Source organism: Drosophila biarmipes, chromosome 3R (assembly GCF_025231255.1).
Source record: "Drosophila biarmipes strain raj3 chromosome 3R, RU_DBia_V1.1, whole genome shotgun sequence".
NCBI lineage: Eukaryota > Metazoa > Arthropoda > Insecta > Diptera > Drosophilidae > Drosophila > Drosophila biarmipes.
In genome coordinates, this window is record NC_066616.1 from 21,684,750 (window position 1) to 21,703,129 (window position 18,380).

General features: G+C 41.2%; 2 protein-coding genes across 2 annotated transcripts; both read right to left on the minus strand.

Annotated features, from left to right (window-relative positions):
* Positions 1-45: 45 nt before the first annotated feature.
* Positions 46-12,746, minus strand: LOC108026003 (relaxin receptor 2). The gene is made up of 10 exons (XM_017096693.3): positions 12,493-12,746; positions 9,825-10,106; positions 9,510-9,690; positions 9,114-9,398; positions 8,146-8,217; positions 6,774-6,845; positions 1,713-1,784; positions 1,142-1,585; positions 805-1,079; positions 46-743 (listed from the first exon to the last, which is right to left on the minus strand). The coding sequence occupies exons 1-10, from the start codon at positions 12,578-12,580 to the stop codon at positions 205-207; spliced, it is 2,310 nt and encodes a 769-aa protein (XP_016952182.1). The 5' UTR covers positions 12,581-12,746; the 3' UTR covers positions 46-204.
* A 1,537-nt stretch (positions 12,747-14,283) lies between these two features.
* LOC108026377 (myb-like protein P) lies at positions 14,284-18,356 on the minus strand. The gene is made up of 5 exons (XM_017097298.3): positions 17,661-18,356; positions 16,847-17,223; positions 16,044-16,746; positions 15,671-15,981; positions 14,284-15,609 (listed from the first exon to the last, which is right to left on the minus strand). Exons 1-5 carry the CDS (start codon positions 17,730-17,732, stop codon positions 15,264-15,266), a joined length of 1,809 nt encoding a protein of 602 aa, XP_016952787.1. The 5' UTR covers positions 17,733-18,356; the 3' UTR covers positions 14,284-15,263.
* Positions 18,357-18,380: the final 24 nt, after the last annotated feature.

The window sequence follows — 18,380 nt, forward strand, 5'->3', positions numbered from 1 at the left end:
TTTATCTATTTTTAAGCCCTTTAAGAACACACCAAAATTGCCTTACAAATATCACATTCAATTTATTTCACACTTTCTTTTGGTTAACTTACACGAATAGGGATAGATATTCACATACACGTATAGAGATATTCGATATCATAGACAAAATAAATGCTGCTAAATCTGATGGTATACAAGTTCGATCTCACCCACAAAAATCCTTCAGTTCGACAGAGTAAGGGCTAAAGGCATGGCCTTGGCCAGAGCTGTGGAGTCATCCGGATGCTGCGAGGAGCCGGTAGCCGTGCCCGTCGTGGTGGTGGCCACATTACCATTGCCCGCCTCCGCTCGCTTTCTAGAGGTAATCTTTTTCCAGCCGCGCAGGAAGATTTGATTTCGATACTTGGGCGTGGTGAAGGTGTACAAGAGTGGATTAACCGCCGAGTTCAATGGCAAGACGAAGACCACCAGCCAGGCGTAGATGTCATCGGAAATATTGTAGTTGAAGAACACCCAGATCTTCATAACGATTATGGGCACCCAACACAGGAAGTCAGTCAGCACGATGAAAAAGAACCTCACTGCAAACTCGCAATCCAAGAGCGTCAGCGGAGTGGCACTTCGGGTCCGCCATATCGAGATGAGTAGGGCCGTGTAGAGCATGGCAATCATGACCAGCAGCAGGAGATTGACGCCCAGGAAAACAAACGCCGAGTAAAGCCAGCCCATGGGAAAGGCCTCGTGAATGTGCAGAGGGAAACCTGTAATAATTAATTTCTATACTTCTGGAGATTCATTTTCTTATAGAAATTCTTGTATTACAGGTGCCGGAATAGGATCCGTAGTAGGGAAGGGTGCTTGTCCGCCACAGGAGTACTGGTATCACAGCTAAGCCCACTCCAGTAATCCATATGCAGATCAGCGACAGCCACATCACCCGACTCCCAATGCTGCGGTGACCACGGAAGGGATCCGCGATGAGCAAGAAGCGCTCCAGCGACATGAAGGCCAGGATAAGCATGGACACCTCCGAAGAGCTTACGGCCAGGGTGCCAATCAGCGTGCACTGCCATGAGCTAATCCAATCCAGCACAACCCTGGATAATTGTAATACCATTAATTAACCTATTGTATATCCACAGAATGGGTTCCAACTTACTTGTAATACTCGTTCCTGTAGCGGTAGTCCTGCACCCCAATGGTGACCAAATAGAACCCCATCAGCATATCAGCCAGGGCGAGATTTCGGATGACCATCGTCACAGCCACATTCTCATCCCGGTAAATGAAGCGTCCCCAAAGCACCAAAACATTTCCTGCTATCGTAAGGGTGGCCATTACCCAAGCGGAGTAGCGGAGCACGGGTTTGCTCAGCAGATCCTGGAAGGAACTGACTCCATCGGTGGACGGCTTGCACATCCTCACCCGCGGGGTCATGGAGCAGTAGAAGAACCGGTCGTAGATGATGTATTTAAGATTGCGCATCGCATTGATGGCCGCAAAGTCGATGTGATCATAGCGAATGCCCGTGAGATTCAGGAACGATATGTTCAGAGGCTCCATTAGGCCGCGACTGATGTGGATGGGCATTTGGGCCAGGGAACTGGTGGGTACACAAAATATTTATCAAATTAAGTCATATTTTTAGTGCATTTGTTTCACCATTCATAAAAAAATGTATATTTAATTTTTAAAAATCTAAATAGAAATATTTTTTCGAGTATACTCACAGCGCCTCCAGTCGAGTGTTGTGCAGAAATGTTTCGCCAGATAACTCCTTAATGGGATTACCGACAAGGCGGCTGTAAAACGAAATGCACGTCTAAGAATTATTCGCAGATATAAGGTTACCCATACGCCGCGTGAGCCGCGCATAATGGCCCCGCGCTTTCGGCTGATAAAGCTAGACACACGTTGTCGCCTTTAAAAGTTCTTAAAAAACAATTTTCTCCCCTGCGCGGCTTTAAGCCAAAGCCACAACAAGTTGGCCGGGGCTTTTGAAAGTCACACAACAAAATCCCGCTGGGCAGCGTAATAACAAAAATTCGTATTTAATAGCTGGCTGAGTATAAATCAGAGCGCAAACATTGTCTATCAATGTGTGGAATAGATGCAACTGGCCGGGGCTTAATGTGTTGGCAGCAAAGGGCGCATCATTCAGGGCGGACAGGATGCGGCACAGTGGCCTGAAACCACTCAAAAATGTGCAACTGCTCTTGGAAGTCAATGCACCATACAAATTTATTTAAATTTTTTAATAAGAAAATATAGTATATATATAAAATATATAGTATACATATATACATAGTATTATGTTAAAAATCATTCTTAGAAAATGTTTTTATTTTTTTTTTTAATCTTAAAAATAATCTTTTTAACATTTGCTATAGTTATATACAACAATAGCTTAGAGGATTATAAGGTTTTTTTTTAAACACTAAAACTGAACTTGAAGATCTTGAATTACCTAAACCTTTAAGGAACTACCAATTTATTGACCTATTTTGGCGACTCTTTTCCTCCGTGTGGCGAAAGTTACTCTGCTTTATTATTATGTTTATCGCGTAGGGGGATAATAACTTCAATATTTCCTCGGAGTCAGGATAGGGGAGCTTCGGTCCCACCGTGTCACGTCCATGGGAATTGCAGCATCTGATGTGAGATCCAGGGAACTGAATCCGATGGAGATGGTGCTATGTGCTGAGGATGTGGATACTGACGTTGAGCTCTTGGTCGGAGCTCCATTGCTTGCACTTGTCTGGTCAATCAATGCCGGCGCACCAACTGTTAACAGTTTGTTTTTATGGATTGTCGCCCAAAGACAATGGCCACCCCCACACCCACGCCCACCCAAGCCCACATCCCCAGGAGCCGCCACAGATTGCTGGTAATTGCTGGCTGGCTATAAAGTTGCAGCGCAATTTTTCGTGGTCGAGGCGAGGAAAATCTTAAACTAAATATTTAACTCGGCCACAAATTGAGCCGTTGGAAAAGTGGCTACTGCGGCCAACAAAATTTTAATATGTAAATTTGTAATTAATTATTGAGGGACAGGCCTCTCGGATCGGCCGGCATCATGATTTTGTCGGCGGTTCCATGGGCACCCCAAAAGTCCGCACTTAATAACTTCATAAATATCCGGCCCAACCAGACGTCGACGACGACACACGAGCACAATTAACATATTTCTCCTGGAGGGCAGGCAACAAGTTGCAGTCCCTCAGTGGCGGGCCTCCCAAATAAGCCCCCAGTAATGCCCATTGTTCATGGGCGAGCACATCCTCCAGTGGCCACACACTACGCGTGGCCCGTTCGGGGGGGCACGAAAGTGCGTCAGTATCCAAAGGACTGAGTAAACGATGAAGGGCTGGCACGGCGGTCATTGCGCATTTAAGAAAATGACAAATAAATGCCTCTAGTTGTGTTTGTGCGCTACGTGCAAGAGCGAAAAATCATGGCGGAGAAGTATCACAAATGTAGGAGGGTGGATCGAACCGACGGCCAAACACTCTTCCTAGGAAGTCCGAGGGTAGGAAACGAAGTAGCCTAAGTAGCCGACTATTTCCTTCGATCTTTCTGGGTGTAACTTGGTCAAAAATTGTCCGAAACCTACAAGAAGCACTGTTTTGGACAGCTAGAATGCTAGATAATTTATCGCGGTCATTTGCTAAATATTTCTAAGAACTTAAAAATTTGGCCAATTTTGCCTTTTATTATAAGGGGCAGCATCGTCTTTTTTTGCGAAAATAGGTCAAAAATAAAAAAATTTTGCTGAGAATGTCAATTGATAGGAAATTTTATTACGAGTTCAACAAGGTATGACATTCCACTTTTTGACTATTACTTTTTTTGTTTCGCCCAAAATACTGATTATTTTTGGGTGCAAAATTAGAAACTTCGTTTTTTGGCGAAAAACTGATATTTTTCTTTGACCTTTTTTGGTGTAACTTGGTCAAAAATGTTTCGAAATCTAAAAGACATACTGTTTTGGACAGCTAACAAGCTGGATTATTGATCGCAGTCATTTGCTGAATAATTCTAAAAACTTAAAAATTTCGTTTTTTTTTTATTTTTTTATAAGGGGTAGCATCGTCTTTTTTTGCGAAAATAGGTCAAAAATAAAATTTTTTAGTTGAGAATGCCAATCGATAGGAAATTTTATTACGAGTTCAACAAGGTATGACATTCCATTTTTTGACTATTACTTTTCTTGTTTCGTCCAAAATACTGATTATTTTTTGGTGCAAAATGAGAAACTTTGTTTTTTGGCGAAAAACTGATATTTTTCTTTGACCTGTTTAGCATAACTGGGTTAAAATTTAGTTAAATCGTAAAGGACGCACTGACAATATTTTACAAATTAAAGATTCTTTAAAGATTTTATTCTTCCGAACAACTTAAAGTTCATCTTTATCGGACATTTGGAGTAGTTAAAAGATACTTAAAATATTTCATGTGGTTTGTTGGGAATGCTGTCAGCTTGTTGATTAATATTCCCCATCTCAATTATTCCCTGGTTATTTTTTCCCTTGTCAACTGATTCAAAGTACCTCCTTTCACTGGTAGTGCATATTAACCAAATGAAGCCGTTTACGCTTCCCTTGCAAATGACACGTTTCAGCTGTGGATTCTTTTGGGGCAATGTGCTCTGCGGAGATACTGCGGCATTTGTTGCAACAATGCGGGGGCGGCGGGGCCTTTATTGACCATAATTAACGTCACGGCCATGTCCAGTGCACAATGCAGGACTTGAGGGTCTTTAAAGCAAATGGAAGCATCCAAAAATCTCCGTAATGACCTGTCAGTGGCTCAGTGGCTTGACAGCAGGAATCAAATTAGTGCAGCGATTTCTCAAATATTTTCGCTTTCGTTTGTTTTATGGCCACGTTGTCTCCACCCCGCGAAAACCCCTGGGGGATACGTTACCAGAGACAAAACAAATCAGCAGAAATTGCTGGAGGAAGACAGGATACATGAGCAGCATTTAGATGCGTATCTGATAGATACAAATACACGGACACAGATACGCCGGCCAAAGGAATTTCTGTGCAGTTTATTTTTATCGGAGCACACAAGAAGAAGTGAATTACAAGTAAATAACTTTAAATACACTTTGTATGTAACAATCTAACAAATGTTATTAAAGGGTTATTTGAAAAAGACTATAGTGCAGAGAAGTATGCTACATTTTATGCATATTTATGTTAGGGGAGAACGGTTTTCAAAGATCTATTATAAAAATTATAGTACTTACTGAATGAAACTGAATGAAAATAAGAAGCATATTTTAAAAAGGTAGAAATTTCGTTATAAAATGTTATATATATTTCTGAACAACATATTACCAAGTAATATCGTTTGGAACTTCCCTAGACTTAGTTCTTTATAGATTTGTATTTTCTTTCCGTGTGGCCATAAAAGTCTTACACTTGCCATACAAGCTCCCTGGAATGCTGAGAAATTCCTATCACGCCAACAAAGGGCGAATTATTTGCATGGATCTGGGTTCGAAAGGGGGTGGTACTGCCAAGATGGGCGGTTTATGGTAAGATGGCAAGAGGTGTCATCAACAGGCGTAAAGGATTCGCAGACCAAAAAGGGGCAGGAGGGGCAACATCTAATGAAGCAATGACGATTGGGGAATACCGCCCCGAGTCGATTTCAATAAACTCCTTCATTATTGGCCCACAACTTGGCTCGCAGTCGGTTTCAGTTACTGGCCAAGGCTTTGGCGAAATTGTTTTCACATAAAATACAAATTTATTTGCATTTTTATTTGGCCATAATAATGTTTGTTTATTTGTTGCTCTGGCTGCGGTGGACCAAAAGTCAAAGTCCCAAAGATACAGAAATGTTTGTATTAAAACCAATCTGGTCAAGAGTTGGAATGAGAGCCTGGTGTGTCCGTTATCATCCTCGATATGCTGATGTATGTATATGCGCTGGATGGTTTTGGTAAATTTATTAAGGCCACAGCTTGATGCTAGACGATGGATGCAGAGTTGCCCGAGACATTTATTGAATATGCCATTGATATATGGTTATGAAAGCCACACAGCTTTCGATGTTTTTCCCTTTTTACAAGCCCTGCTTAAAGCCATCACTGGGTTTCCCTATCAAACATTGAGCATACGCCATGTTGTCTGAGGCTCATCAAATTCCTTCCTCAAAGCGCTAAACAATTTGTTTTCCGTTTTACGACTGCCGTTTATAGATTCGCCTGCTTAGTTTAGAGTTGGCCATAACTTGCATAATAATAAACTATGACTATAAAGGTTAGATTAGTTGGCCCGAGGGGGTAAACTTTTTTTATAGCGCGGGCGTGGTCAAGTTCATAAAAGAAAATATTTCTAACATTGCAATTGAAGGGAACTCAAGCATCCCCCAGAAATTTCTTTCCCTTGTTATTATTTATTTGTCTGTGGGCGCAAAAGTTTTCAACTTTAGGTTTTCATAAACAGAGGGACCGCCATTTCGTATACGTAATTGCGCATTAATGAACTGAAATTAATATCATAGAATATGATTTTGAATCACAAAGCGAGTGTCCGGAGAGGGGGCGGGAATTGAAATCCTTTGCCAAATTAGGATTTACTTTGCGGACACTGCCGCGGTTTTTGCGAAGTCCTGATTATTTGACCAGATCTCGAGTTCATTTACTTGTGTTTCGCCGCATTATTCGTATTATTATGCTAATTAACTCTCTGTGGCCCATAATTCATGCTTAGTGTCGGTGTTAAACTTTCAGAAATCCAGAATGGCATTCATTCCCTACCCTTTTGTATACTCACATATCTCGCATATTTGTTAGCTTCGCAAAGGCTCGTCCATGGATGTGGGTGATGAGGTTGTGCTGGAGATCTCTGTGAAGGGAAGGGAGAAATGGTTAAAAATTAAAATCCTAGATTATATTTAGTACTTGGGCGTGCCACACAAATCGCTTTGAAATATTTTATTTTGGTGTCTGAAAGTATGCAACAATAAAGTTTAAGCTCAGAGCTAGAATGAGTTCATTAAGAAAGGCGAATGTCCTTTATTTACTGCATACTTTTAGGCACCTAAAAAATATATTTTAAAAATGTTTACTAAGGTACACACTTTAGACTACAGAACACATCATGCATTTATTAAGACACATATTCTCTTATATTTCCCTTAAACACCTAACTTCAACTTCCCATATGCTTGAGATTACCAAATAAATTGACAATACATGTGATGCCATGATGGGCACAAAAATTGCGACACAATTTATCCCATCCAAATCTCATGGCTGCCATTCGTTCCCAATGTCTGTAAAGGTTAACACATTTATTTACGCTGGGCAATTTGTGTAACTGATTTATTTTCAGTTAGCAGCTAGGCGTCGGGCACCCAGACGACCCATTGACTTATATTGTCAGCTATTGATGCATAAATTAATGATTATGTATGCCCCGCCAGGCGGCGATTTTCAAGGGAAAAAAGAGAGGGCCTACGACATGTGAGGCGACCTCTGATAAATGCTTTCAAGTTGTTTAGGTGACTTCAGTGATAAGTTTTAAGGATTATTCAGGTATACCCTTTCACAGGAGTGATATAAAAATACCCTCTTTGACTAAGACTAAAACATATAACATTATAGTTAAAGATAAGTTATAATTAAAAATATTTAATATTTTTAAAATGAGGAATTGTTTTGCCTAGGGTATTTCCATCTTCGGTTATTAGATTCCATTTTCCGCCTTGTTATTCCTTGTCACTCTTCGTTTAAATATATGTTTAGCATATGTTATTTGCGTAAACAATAAAAGTGCCAATTTATGGTTATTGGTGCATAAATTCAATTGTCTTTGGTTTGACGGTGAAAAGGTGTCGAAGTACCGCGTATCCAGCTCAGTGTCATGTCAACAGTGCGTATACGCAACGCCCCGTCTCCCATTTTCACTGTCTCAGCAACAAAGTAACCCACATAAATCTCTCAAAGTAAACAAGTACAGAAAAAAAGCAGTGAAGACGAAAGCGAAATGCAACGAAGAGTAAAAATTACGCATACGCCCCATAAAATCTAAGTACAACATATTTCAATAGACTTTTCGACACTTGCTGGCATCTTCTTTTTTCTTTTTCTTTTTTTTTTTGGATGGAAGTGGGAGAAAGGGGAAAGTTGATTGTTTTACTTACAGCAAATGTAAATTATCCAATTGGGAAAAAGTTTCCTCGCCAATGTATTCGATGCGATTGAAATCCAAATATCTGTAAAAGTAAGGAGATATTTATGCAGGCATCCACAATCTGGCTAAGCTGTAGGCTGTAGTTTGGTGTATATATACTTTTGGGCCAGTGTTCTAAGACTGCCCTAAGCCTTTTGTGCGTGCTTGTGTGGACAAGTGAGGAATGTTTCGTGGCCAGATGTAAGATAACCACAGTTGGAGCTGGGACTAGACTTTAAGGTTTACTGGAAACTTTAGGGGAAGAACCTTTGAGATATCAAGATATGACGTTCTTTATACAATAAATCAATGCCATTAATAGATGTAATGAAAATGCCATTTAAAACACAGCTTTTACTACTGTGAAAATGCTTTTAAAGCATAGGAAATAGCTCTGCTCAGCCTCTGCCGGCACACGTACATCGTACAACAGTACAAGCTGCCCCACTCTCACACTAATAAAAGATTTAAATACTTAAAGATACATAATGTAAAGACTTTAAGGGACGAACTTCAATATAATTGCATTTCGGTGGTAATTTAAAGATTTTTTAAGTAGACCTTCCTGTTAAAAAGTAAGCATTTAAAGAGTGTTTAATGATCAATCAAAAAACACTCAGATTGCAACTTTAAGGCGTGAACTTCAGAACATTTGCCACCAAAGGACATCAAACGCACACTTCGGACACTAACTGAGTGCCACCACGTTGACAACATTGTATCAGTTTAAAAGGGGAATCGCCCAACAGTTGCCGGCTTGTGGGAAACCGGAACCCGAGTAACCCAATGAGCGGGGTGCACCATTACCACCACTTTCAGGAGCATTTCACGCTTGAATACATCAGCGGAGCTGCAAGTCCAGAGCTCCGACCCGAGTTCTCCTCAGTTTTTAATCTAGCAAATAGAGGAGTAGCAGCACAAGCAATTCGATTTACTCACACCTCGTAGAGCGACGGGATTTTCGGCAGCTGCTCATTGCGCAGGGTGAGGCGGTTCCTGCTCAGCACCAGCCACTCCAAGCGGTGGCAGAGTCGGAGCTGCTCCATGGGCAGGTGGTGCAGCTGGTTGTTCACCAGGAACAGCCACTGGAGGCTGTCCAGGCCCACGAGCGCGTCGTGGGGCAGGTGGCTGATGTTGTTGTGGCTCAGCTCCAGGCGCTCCAGGTGGAATAAGCCACTGAAGCTGCCCAGCGGGACACGTGATATGTTGTTGTATTTGAGGGTCCTGCGGAGAGGAAAACAAAGGAGGATCTCAGGTGAGCTTAAATATTTTTAAATCAAGTACTTTAAAAGTATGCCTTAATATATATAATTATTAAACATTTTCTTTACTTACAGCTTCTGCAGACGCGTCAAGTTGGCAAAGATGTTGTCCCTCAGGCTCAGATTGTTGCGGATGATGATCAGATTGGTGACCTCCGAACTGATCCTGGGAAACCGACGCAACTTAGCATAGCGACCGCAGTAGATGATGGTTCGCTGACCGCACTGACAGGTTTTGGGATATGTGACGATATCTAAAATATATTAAATATTCTTAGTGCTGCAATAAACCTTTATAAATACTCTCAAGTAAGTATTCTTCCTGGTAAACGCTCTTAATGGGATTATATTTCTTTTCAAAACAACTATTATCGGGTCATCCGCTTACCACAAGTCATGTTTAAAGTTAGGCTCTGGTTCCTTGGCACCGCCGGCGGTGTCACATCCACCTTGCTCGAGTTCGAGGCGGAGGAGCTTAGGCGCTGTTGCTTCCTCTCAATCGCATTACGCACAATCTTGTCGGCAATCTCCTTGCTTCCGTAGAGGAGGCCGCACTCCACCGGATTCTCGTCGCTGCTGTCGGCGCAATCGTGGCGATTGTCGCACATCTGGCGCCTTGGAACGCACAGCGTGCCGTTGTCGCAGGCGAAGCTGCCCGCGGGGCAGGGTCCTGGGGAGGAGCCAAACACCACAAACAGATCCCAAATTAATTATCACCCAAGGACAGCGGAGAGGTCTGCATTTACTTTGGATTCAGTTCAGCTATTTCAGTATGGTTTTTTCACTTCTCATATCCCTTTTCAAGGGGATTTTTTAAGATATACGTACCGATAAACAATATGCTTTTAGCATTAAATCAAAAACAAAATAAAATGTCTAACATATCATGTAGGAAAAGTAACAATCCATAATGTTCTTGGAATTTTTTCTTGGTCGTGTGAATTAGGTATTGTTTTTAAGTATAGTTAATTATAGCTTTTTTTCAAACCTTGAGATATGTATATAAATACCTAAAAAATTAAATTAAAAATTAAATTAAATTATTTTTAATGTATTTCTAAAGGATGTAAATTTCTATATTTATTTTGAATACATTTTTAGTTAATTCATAATTTCAAGTGCCTGCCAAAACAACTTGGCCCACGCTACGTATGAGTAATTATTCTAATCGCCGTCAAGCCAACTTTAAACCCAAGACGTCAACTTAATCTGCGGGCCTTTACCCTCTATAAAACAAAGTACTTCAGTTTATTGTTTGTCTTTTTTTTTGTCAAGAGATGGCAATTAAACTTAATGTGCAAAAAAGTTTGTCCTGTCTCTTGTTTTATTCTTGAGATGCTTGCCTTGTTAACAATATGTTTTTTCAAGCATTGAACCTAACAACATGAATCGAAATTTGAGCTAATTTAACTCTAAAAGTTCAACTGACTTTCAACAATTGATGGTCGAAATAACTTCCATTTCTTACCCTTAGATTTAATTTATCCTGGCACTTTTTTCTGCCTGAATGCCTACAACTTTTTGCGTAATTGTCGTAAAACGGAATGACATTTTTGTTTTGCATTTTATCATTTTTATGATTTGTTTGGGTGCCGCGACGGGAGACTCTGTGCAGAATTTGGAACATAGTGCGTTGGACAAATGAGCGAATAAAAGTGAAAGTTGAGCACCTTGAGGAGCTTTTAATCCAATTGCAAGGATTGCGTCAGAGACATATTTTATTTTTAGGTGTGGTTGTCTAATTTATCTCGCAGAAGGATTTCTCTTGGCCCGCTTTGGCATTAAGTAAATAAAGATATTAAGTAAGGACTGCTTTAATTAACCATGTCAAAAATATGTTAGAGTGAAAGTGAAAATGTAAATGAACCTGTCAAGTGTCAAGTCTTTTACGTAAATTCCCTGTCAAATTGCTTATGCACATTCTTTAGTTAAATACCCAACTGCATGGATTCATTTCTGGCTGTATTTCCTAAAGGAATAAATATGTAACTTCATTGGGGAGGGCTTGTGCTCACACAAAAGCATTGTGCATTAGGCGGAGACTTCGATTGTGTCTCTGACAAGGACACATGTTAACACACATCCGGCTGCCCGTTTCCCCCTCTTTAAGTCCATCTTTCTCCGGCTGATTTAAACCTAAGCCGGACAAATGCTCTCCGGCAGATGGATAATTTTTCCTGGTGCATGTGCTTGGAAACCGAGGCGACAAAAGGGCATAAATCAAACATGTTTTGCCTGTTTCCCGGCTGGTATGGCAAATCAATACGCAAATTGGCATAAAAAATAATATAATATTGAGGCAGCAAAAAGCAGCGCGAATTTCTCGATATTGATACTCGTAAAACAAGATAAAAGCCTCCAACGAGGAACCAAAACATTCGGGAGCACAGGCCCAGATATATATTAATACATTCGCTTGTCTAGGGGATGTGCGAAAATTGTTTTGTGCCCAGGACAAAGTTTGCTCCGTACTCGTATTTATTTTTTTATGGTCAGCCGTTTGTTGTTTTTGCCACCCTGTTGTTTGTTGTTGCCTGATTTTTTATCGTATTATACAACAAATTACTTTCAAATACTTTTGAGTAGAAAATTTATGGCCATTTTGCAGCTTGGAATTTGATTTTGGTTTTTGTTTGGCCAGAAGGCAGCAACGCAGCCACTTGGGATATTTAATTTGGCGATTCGAAAGGGATATACTCATTAGCATAAGCATCTTGGGATAATTATTTTGAAGTGGTTTTTAGGATATATATATACATTACTATAATTTTATACATTCCTTAGTATTACAATATTTAAAAAATTACAAAAACTTAAATATTAATAATATCAAAATATAAATTTGAAATTAAAGTATCAGGAACTACGATTTTAATGGGTTAGGAACCCAGAACTTGGAAAGAAGTATAAATAATTGAAGCGATGAAAAAGTTATAGAACATTTTTATTGATTAAAATTAAAATTAATAATTGTAGAAAATGATTTTTGGCGCACCTCTGTTCTAAGAGATTTTGGATAATTTCGGAATTTTAAGTTTCGACTGGGTATTACTCACCCAGACTCAAGTAGAATATCCCGGCGGCGAGCAGAAGGACGATGGTCATCAGGCCGACGCCTACGGCGATGCTCCTCCCGTAGACCATTGCGATGGCGATTTATCGGCTCGGTCCTGTTTTCCACGCTCGCTTATCTAATTACTTGGCCAGCGTGGCTGCACTGGCTCCTTGACCGAGTTCATCATTAGGAGCACTCAATTCCCACTCCGGGCACGCCCCCACTCGCAGCAACAACCGATGCGCTGCTGACTCATTGGGTTCTTATATTATTATTTCTTATATCGCTCCCTCTTTTTTTGTTTTTGTTTTGTTAATTTCTTGTCACTTCATTTGGCTAATGTTCACAGCTCGTGGAGAAGAGTTTTAAGTGCCAGGATTAGACAGCAGCTGGAGCGGAAGGAGGAGGATGCTGGTGCCGCGGCCGGGAGGGGGGTTCAAAATTAATATTTTGGATGGCAAGTGCTTTCCACTTGGTGGGGTTTCGATTTCAGCGCTGGATAAAATTGATTTGATGTCCATAAAAAATATGCATAAAGCGCTATTTTGGCAGACGACGGGCTTGGGTTTCGCAGAGGGACTAAAGTTAGTGGCAGTTTTCGGAGGGCTTTTTCTAATATTTCTTTTGGTTTCAATCAAGCAAAAGTAAGAAAATCAATAGAACAAGATTTTGCAATTTTTCCAAGTGGTTTTAAAATAAATACAAAATTAGATCACATATCTGAAAGCTTTTAGCTTTAATACAACACATTTTGATTAGTTCCTATTCCTTCAAGAAAAAGTCATAAACCTTGGCTTTGTATATCTCCCCCGCTGAGTTTCACAAATCGAGATGAATAATTTCAGTTCCGAGACGGAAAAGGAATAATTTGGCTGCCCTCATGTGGTTCTATTTTTAAGTAGCCACTTTTACTTCCTGATTTATGCAAGACATTAAGCCCGACTGAAGGTTATAAATATGTCCCCAAGTGAAAGTGCAATATGTGACCGGCAATATTCGAGGGGGGCCTTTTTCCGCGACATTTCATCTCGGGCTGATTAAATTTCGCCTAATTGAATCCGGGGGGCGGGGTCGCGCCTCCCCGGAGGCCTCAAGGTCAGCCGGAGACAAATCATAATTTCCGCAAAAGGTCACATTGTCTCGGCGATGCATGATCCCTAAACCGAAACTGGGACTCTCATTATCGCAATCATCGCAATTGAACAGCATTTGGTGTGGAAGAGGGCCATAAAAAGGGAGCGTTTGCTGCCGGGCCACTTAATGCTCCCTCGACCACTTTGCAGATTGTGTCAATGCGATAGCACGGCCCCAAAACAGACCATTCAAATGTGTGCTCCTTCGCCTCTTTATTCCTTTCGGGCCACTTTCACTGACCCGTTAAGTGGGCAACACTTTTCTTTTCTTTTCGTTTTCGTTTTTAAATCGAAAGTCGCGCGCGCTTCTCCAGGAAAGGAGTGTTTCAAGGGCGACGGAAATCGACCAGGATAAAAGGACCAAACGCGTCCACGCACAGCGGCCAACTGAAGCTGGTGGCAGCAAGTGTTGCTGATTTTGTTATCCTCCGCAGAGGAAAATCAACCGAGCAGCTTCGGGTGCCAAAGGACTTCGGCTGACCGTTGGGTTTCAAATGCTGCGGTTTTCAGGAGCTCAGAGTGGTCCTGGGTTCAAGTCCCAGCGCTGACTTCATTTTTGTGCAGTTTCCTTAAATATTTCATAAAAATTTTATCAAATCCTTAGGGAAATGTTTAACTTTTTAGTTCCCCAACTCCCTAAACAGTAAACACAAATCATCTTGTTCGAGTTTTAAAGAAATAAATCATAAAAATGTATTTATTAGCTAATTAGATATAATGCAATTAGAATTTGTTCTAAAACCTTTTTAGTTTAATGTTCATAGTAGTGTATATTATTCGATAAATTGCATTTCGGTTGGTGTTTTTGTGTGGCTCACTATCAATTTGTGTAAATATTAAATATTGCTAATTAAAAACATAATACAGAATTAGTTTTATGCTTTAAACCTACCAAATAAGAGTCATATAATAATGCGTGACACCTTTTCGGTCCTATGCTTCCAGTTCCGCTGGCTAAGGCTAAGCACTTTAAAAGTGAAACTTTTTAACAAAGCATTGCTAATTTGTAATTTGTTTTTTTCTGTTTAAAGCTGCGCTAATTGCTAAGTACTTTAGTTTTTGTGTAATTCGAATTGTGAATTCTATAATGAATTATTCTGTGGGAGACAAATCACTAAGTGCACTACTTATCTGATAAAAAGGCGATTCAAGTTACGATACTTTCGAATTATTGCAACAATTTAAGTTCATTGTAAGAATTAACAACTAATGGCGAATTGTAGAGATTGAAAAGGGTTTTTGTTAACATGTAGACTAGCAACAAAAATTAAACAAAAGTATAGCACACAAAATTAAAATTAGGGGCACGTGATTATGGACTCATTAACTACATTAAAATACAAAGTGCAGTGCGGAATGTGGAGACATGTGGCTTGTGTTCGCAAATTTGTAACATTTATCATTGCATTGAGAGATCCATAAGAGGGTGGTTGGAATGTAAACATACTAAAAGCACGTTAACAATTGTAAATTTGTATAGAATATTGTGTAAAATTGTGATATTCATATGGAATTCGATTCGTGTCAACTCCATTATGCATTCAAGATATGTTCATCAATTTTGTTCCCAAAAACATTATTGGTTGGAGGATGAATATGTTTAGAAAAATAGTTTCGATGCCTAAGGAGGTTGTGCGCTCTAGACCCAGACGCCGTGAGGATTTTTACTGGTTGGAACAGCCGTTTCTAGTTGCCGGGGCGAACCGATGATCCGCCGACTGCTGCCCTGCTTGTTGGGTCCCTCCAACAGGTGCTTGATCTCCTCCGTGGTGGTCACAGTCAGACTTTGCAGGTTCACCTCCTTCATTTCGTTGACCAGCTGCTCCACCTGCCGCTTCTTCTCGGCAATGGCATGCTCGATCATCAGCAGCTCCTTCTTCAAGTTGTCCGTCGACTTGTTCGAAGTGTCGGTGTTGTGCAGGGCCTGGTCAATTTCGCTCTGTATCCGCTCCATTTCCATTAGGAAGTCACGCTCCACTGTTTGCCTACAATAGTCGGGGAGTGTAAAAAGATTTGGCTAAATGAAATATAAACAATTTTCCTCACCTATTTGTCTGCTGCTGCTGTTGCTGTTCCAGTTCTATGTCATCCATGAGCAGGCGCATCTTGTTCTTGCATTGCAGCAGCTCAGTCTCGCAGTTGGCCAGCTTGGATCGGAGCAGGGCTATTTCCGACTTCAGGGTCTTCTCCTGCTGCTTGACCAGTTCGTTCTCCTCCTCCACGTACTGCAGCGTCTGCAGCTGTTCACTGCCCTGACGAAAGATTTGATCCGCTTTGGAAATCTCACGAGAAATGGCCTCCAGCTCGTGGGCGTGGTCGCGTTCTTTGCTCTCCAAATAAACGATTTCCGTATCAAACTAAGGTATTCATAGGGAATGTTTAGTACCTGAAATCATTGTACATTAGTAAATATTTTTACCTTTTGCAATTCCATTTGCTGGGCTGTAATCTTCTCGCGCTGAAACTTGATGAGCTGCAGCAAATCGTTGTACTGCGTGGCCTGGAACATGGTCTCGCCCTCCTCCATGGCCTGGCTATTATTGTTATTGTTATGGTTGCTGTGCTGATCGTAGTCGCTGAGGAACGGATTCGTCGAGGAGGAGGCATTGGACATGGTGTCCGCATTGCTGCTGGGCAAGCGTTGGCCCTGGCACATAGGGCTGTTCCTCGGCGGCGGCGGATCACGATATGGAGGTGGAACTAGCGCACCGTTTGCGGAAATCGTCGGGGTTTGCTTATACAGCTCCGGTGAGTTATTGTTGTTATTGACAATGTTGTTATTATTGTTGTAGTACATCTCGTTGGGACTGGCGCGTCGCAGTTCGTTGCTGGATTTGCTTAGCTGGCTGTAGATATGGTTACTGCTGCTATTGTTGTTGTAGAAGTCGTTGTAGCCATTGGCAGAAGTTGGTGGATTGCTGCCCGTGCTGGTCATGTCCAAGGGATTCGATAGTGACTTTTCATGCTTAGGCACTAGAGGTGCTACATTGTTGTTATCCTGCGGTGGCAGCTGCTCCTGTGGAACCGCTGCTGGGCTCACTGGGGCTCCTGAAACCGGTGGCTGCTGCTGAGGAATCCCTTTGACTATTCCTATATTGTCAAACTGTTTGGCATCGTAGCCGCTGCAAGAAATAATCGTTATTAGTGTGTTATTTATAGTAAGTATTGGTTTTAAGGGTAGCTCTGTGTTCTAGAATCAGTTATTGTATAAAAACCACCCACCCAAAACTCTTTTTCAATTCCTTTGTGCGGTAGCTGAGTTCGACGTTCGACTTTTGCTTTTGCAAGGTGGGCGCTGGCTTATTATTGTTATTATTGTTCGTGCCCAGCGGCTTTTTCGTTGTCATCACAGCGTAGTTGTTGTTATTATTGTTGTTTTGCTGCTGCTGCTGCTGCTGTTGTTGTGTCTGCTGCTGCTGCGTTTTGTTCTCGGATCGTTGTAATATAAACTGCACATCATTTGCATACTCGCCCCACTTGAGCAGCAGCTTCATGGGATTCTCGTTGGGGGCCAAGTGGCGTTCGTTATTACGCCACCTTTCGATTAAAGTGAATCTGCCGACCTTCCCAGTGGCATGGGCCAGGGCAAAGACCACATCCTGTGGGAAATAAGAGGTTAATTAGGGAAAAATCAATAATATAGGGGTTATATTATACAGTTGATGACACAATAATAGCACTATGGCTTTGAGTTTAGATGAGGTATTGCTACTTTAGTGGTTTTATTTATTGGCATTTAAAATAAATTGTGTTTAATGATTAAGGAAGTATTGAAACATAGATTTCAAAAACTGTTTTTTAAAGGAAACCTTGTTTTTCGACGTTTGCTCATAAAAATAGCAAATTCTTTAGATATTATTTGAATTTTTGTAGGAAAAATAAAAGTTAAAAATTGTTGTTTATATTAAAGGGTTAATATATATATAGAAATATAAATTTCTTTATTATTTCAGAAGTTTATGATTCTGCTGATGCTATGTTTTCTTAATTTATGATATAGAGCTATTATGTTGACCCCATCTGTGACTCACTGTACCTGACATGTGGTGTTCACTGTAACGCCGCACACGATCCGCTGGATGCCCTCGACCCAAACTTTCAGCTCCATTCCGATTCCGGCTAATTGTCGCCGTCGCTCCGAAGATTTCGAGCAATTATTTCTGTTTCTGCCACTGCTACCAGAAAATTGCTTTCTTGTGCCGCTCCAGCTGCAAAGGGGGTTCTACGCTAATGGCTCTTGGCGCTTGACTGGCGTTCTGCTGTCGCGCGGCCAGCGAAGCGTGCTAGCAGCCTTTCCACTTTCCACCCCACTTTCCCCCGCCCCTGCCCGCTTTTCCACGATTTTCGCTTAATTTTCCGATCGCAGCTTCTGCTTCCTCTTCTTCACTTGCACTTATTTACTACTACAACAACAACGGCAACAACACGACTGGTTCCGTGCGCTTGCATGTGTGTTGCGGGGCGTGCGGCTGTGTGTGTGTGTGTGTGTGTGTGAGCTGGAAAAATTCTGATTCACTTTTCGGATTTCCGATTTGGCGTTTACTTTCGCGCTTCCGGTGGTGTTGTTCCGCTGTTACTCGACTTGTTCTGTGCACCCTTTTCTTGTTATTAAGCAGCCTCGCCGCCTTTTTATTTGTTTTCAAGGGGTTTTCTACGGCTTAAAGCGAAAAGTAAACGCAAACATTGTTGTTGCACTTGTACTCGATGCCAAAAATCGATAGCAACAGCAGCGGACCAGGGATGGCCAAACAGGTGT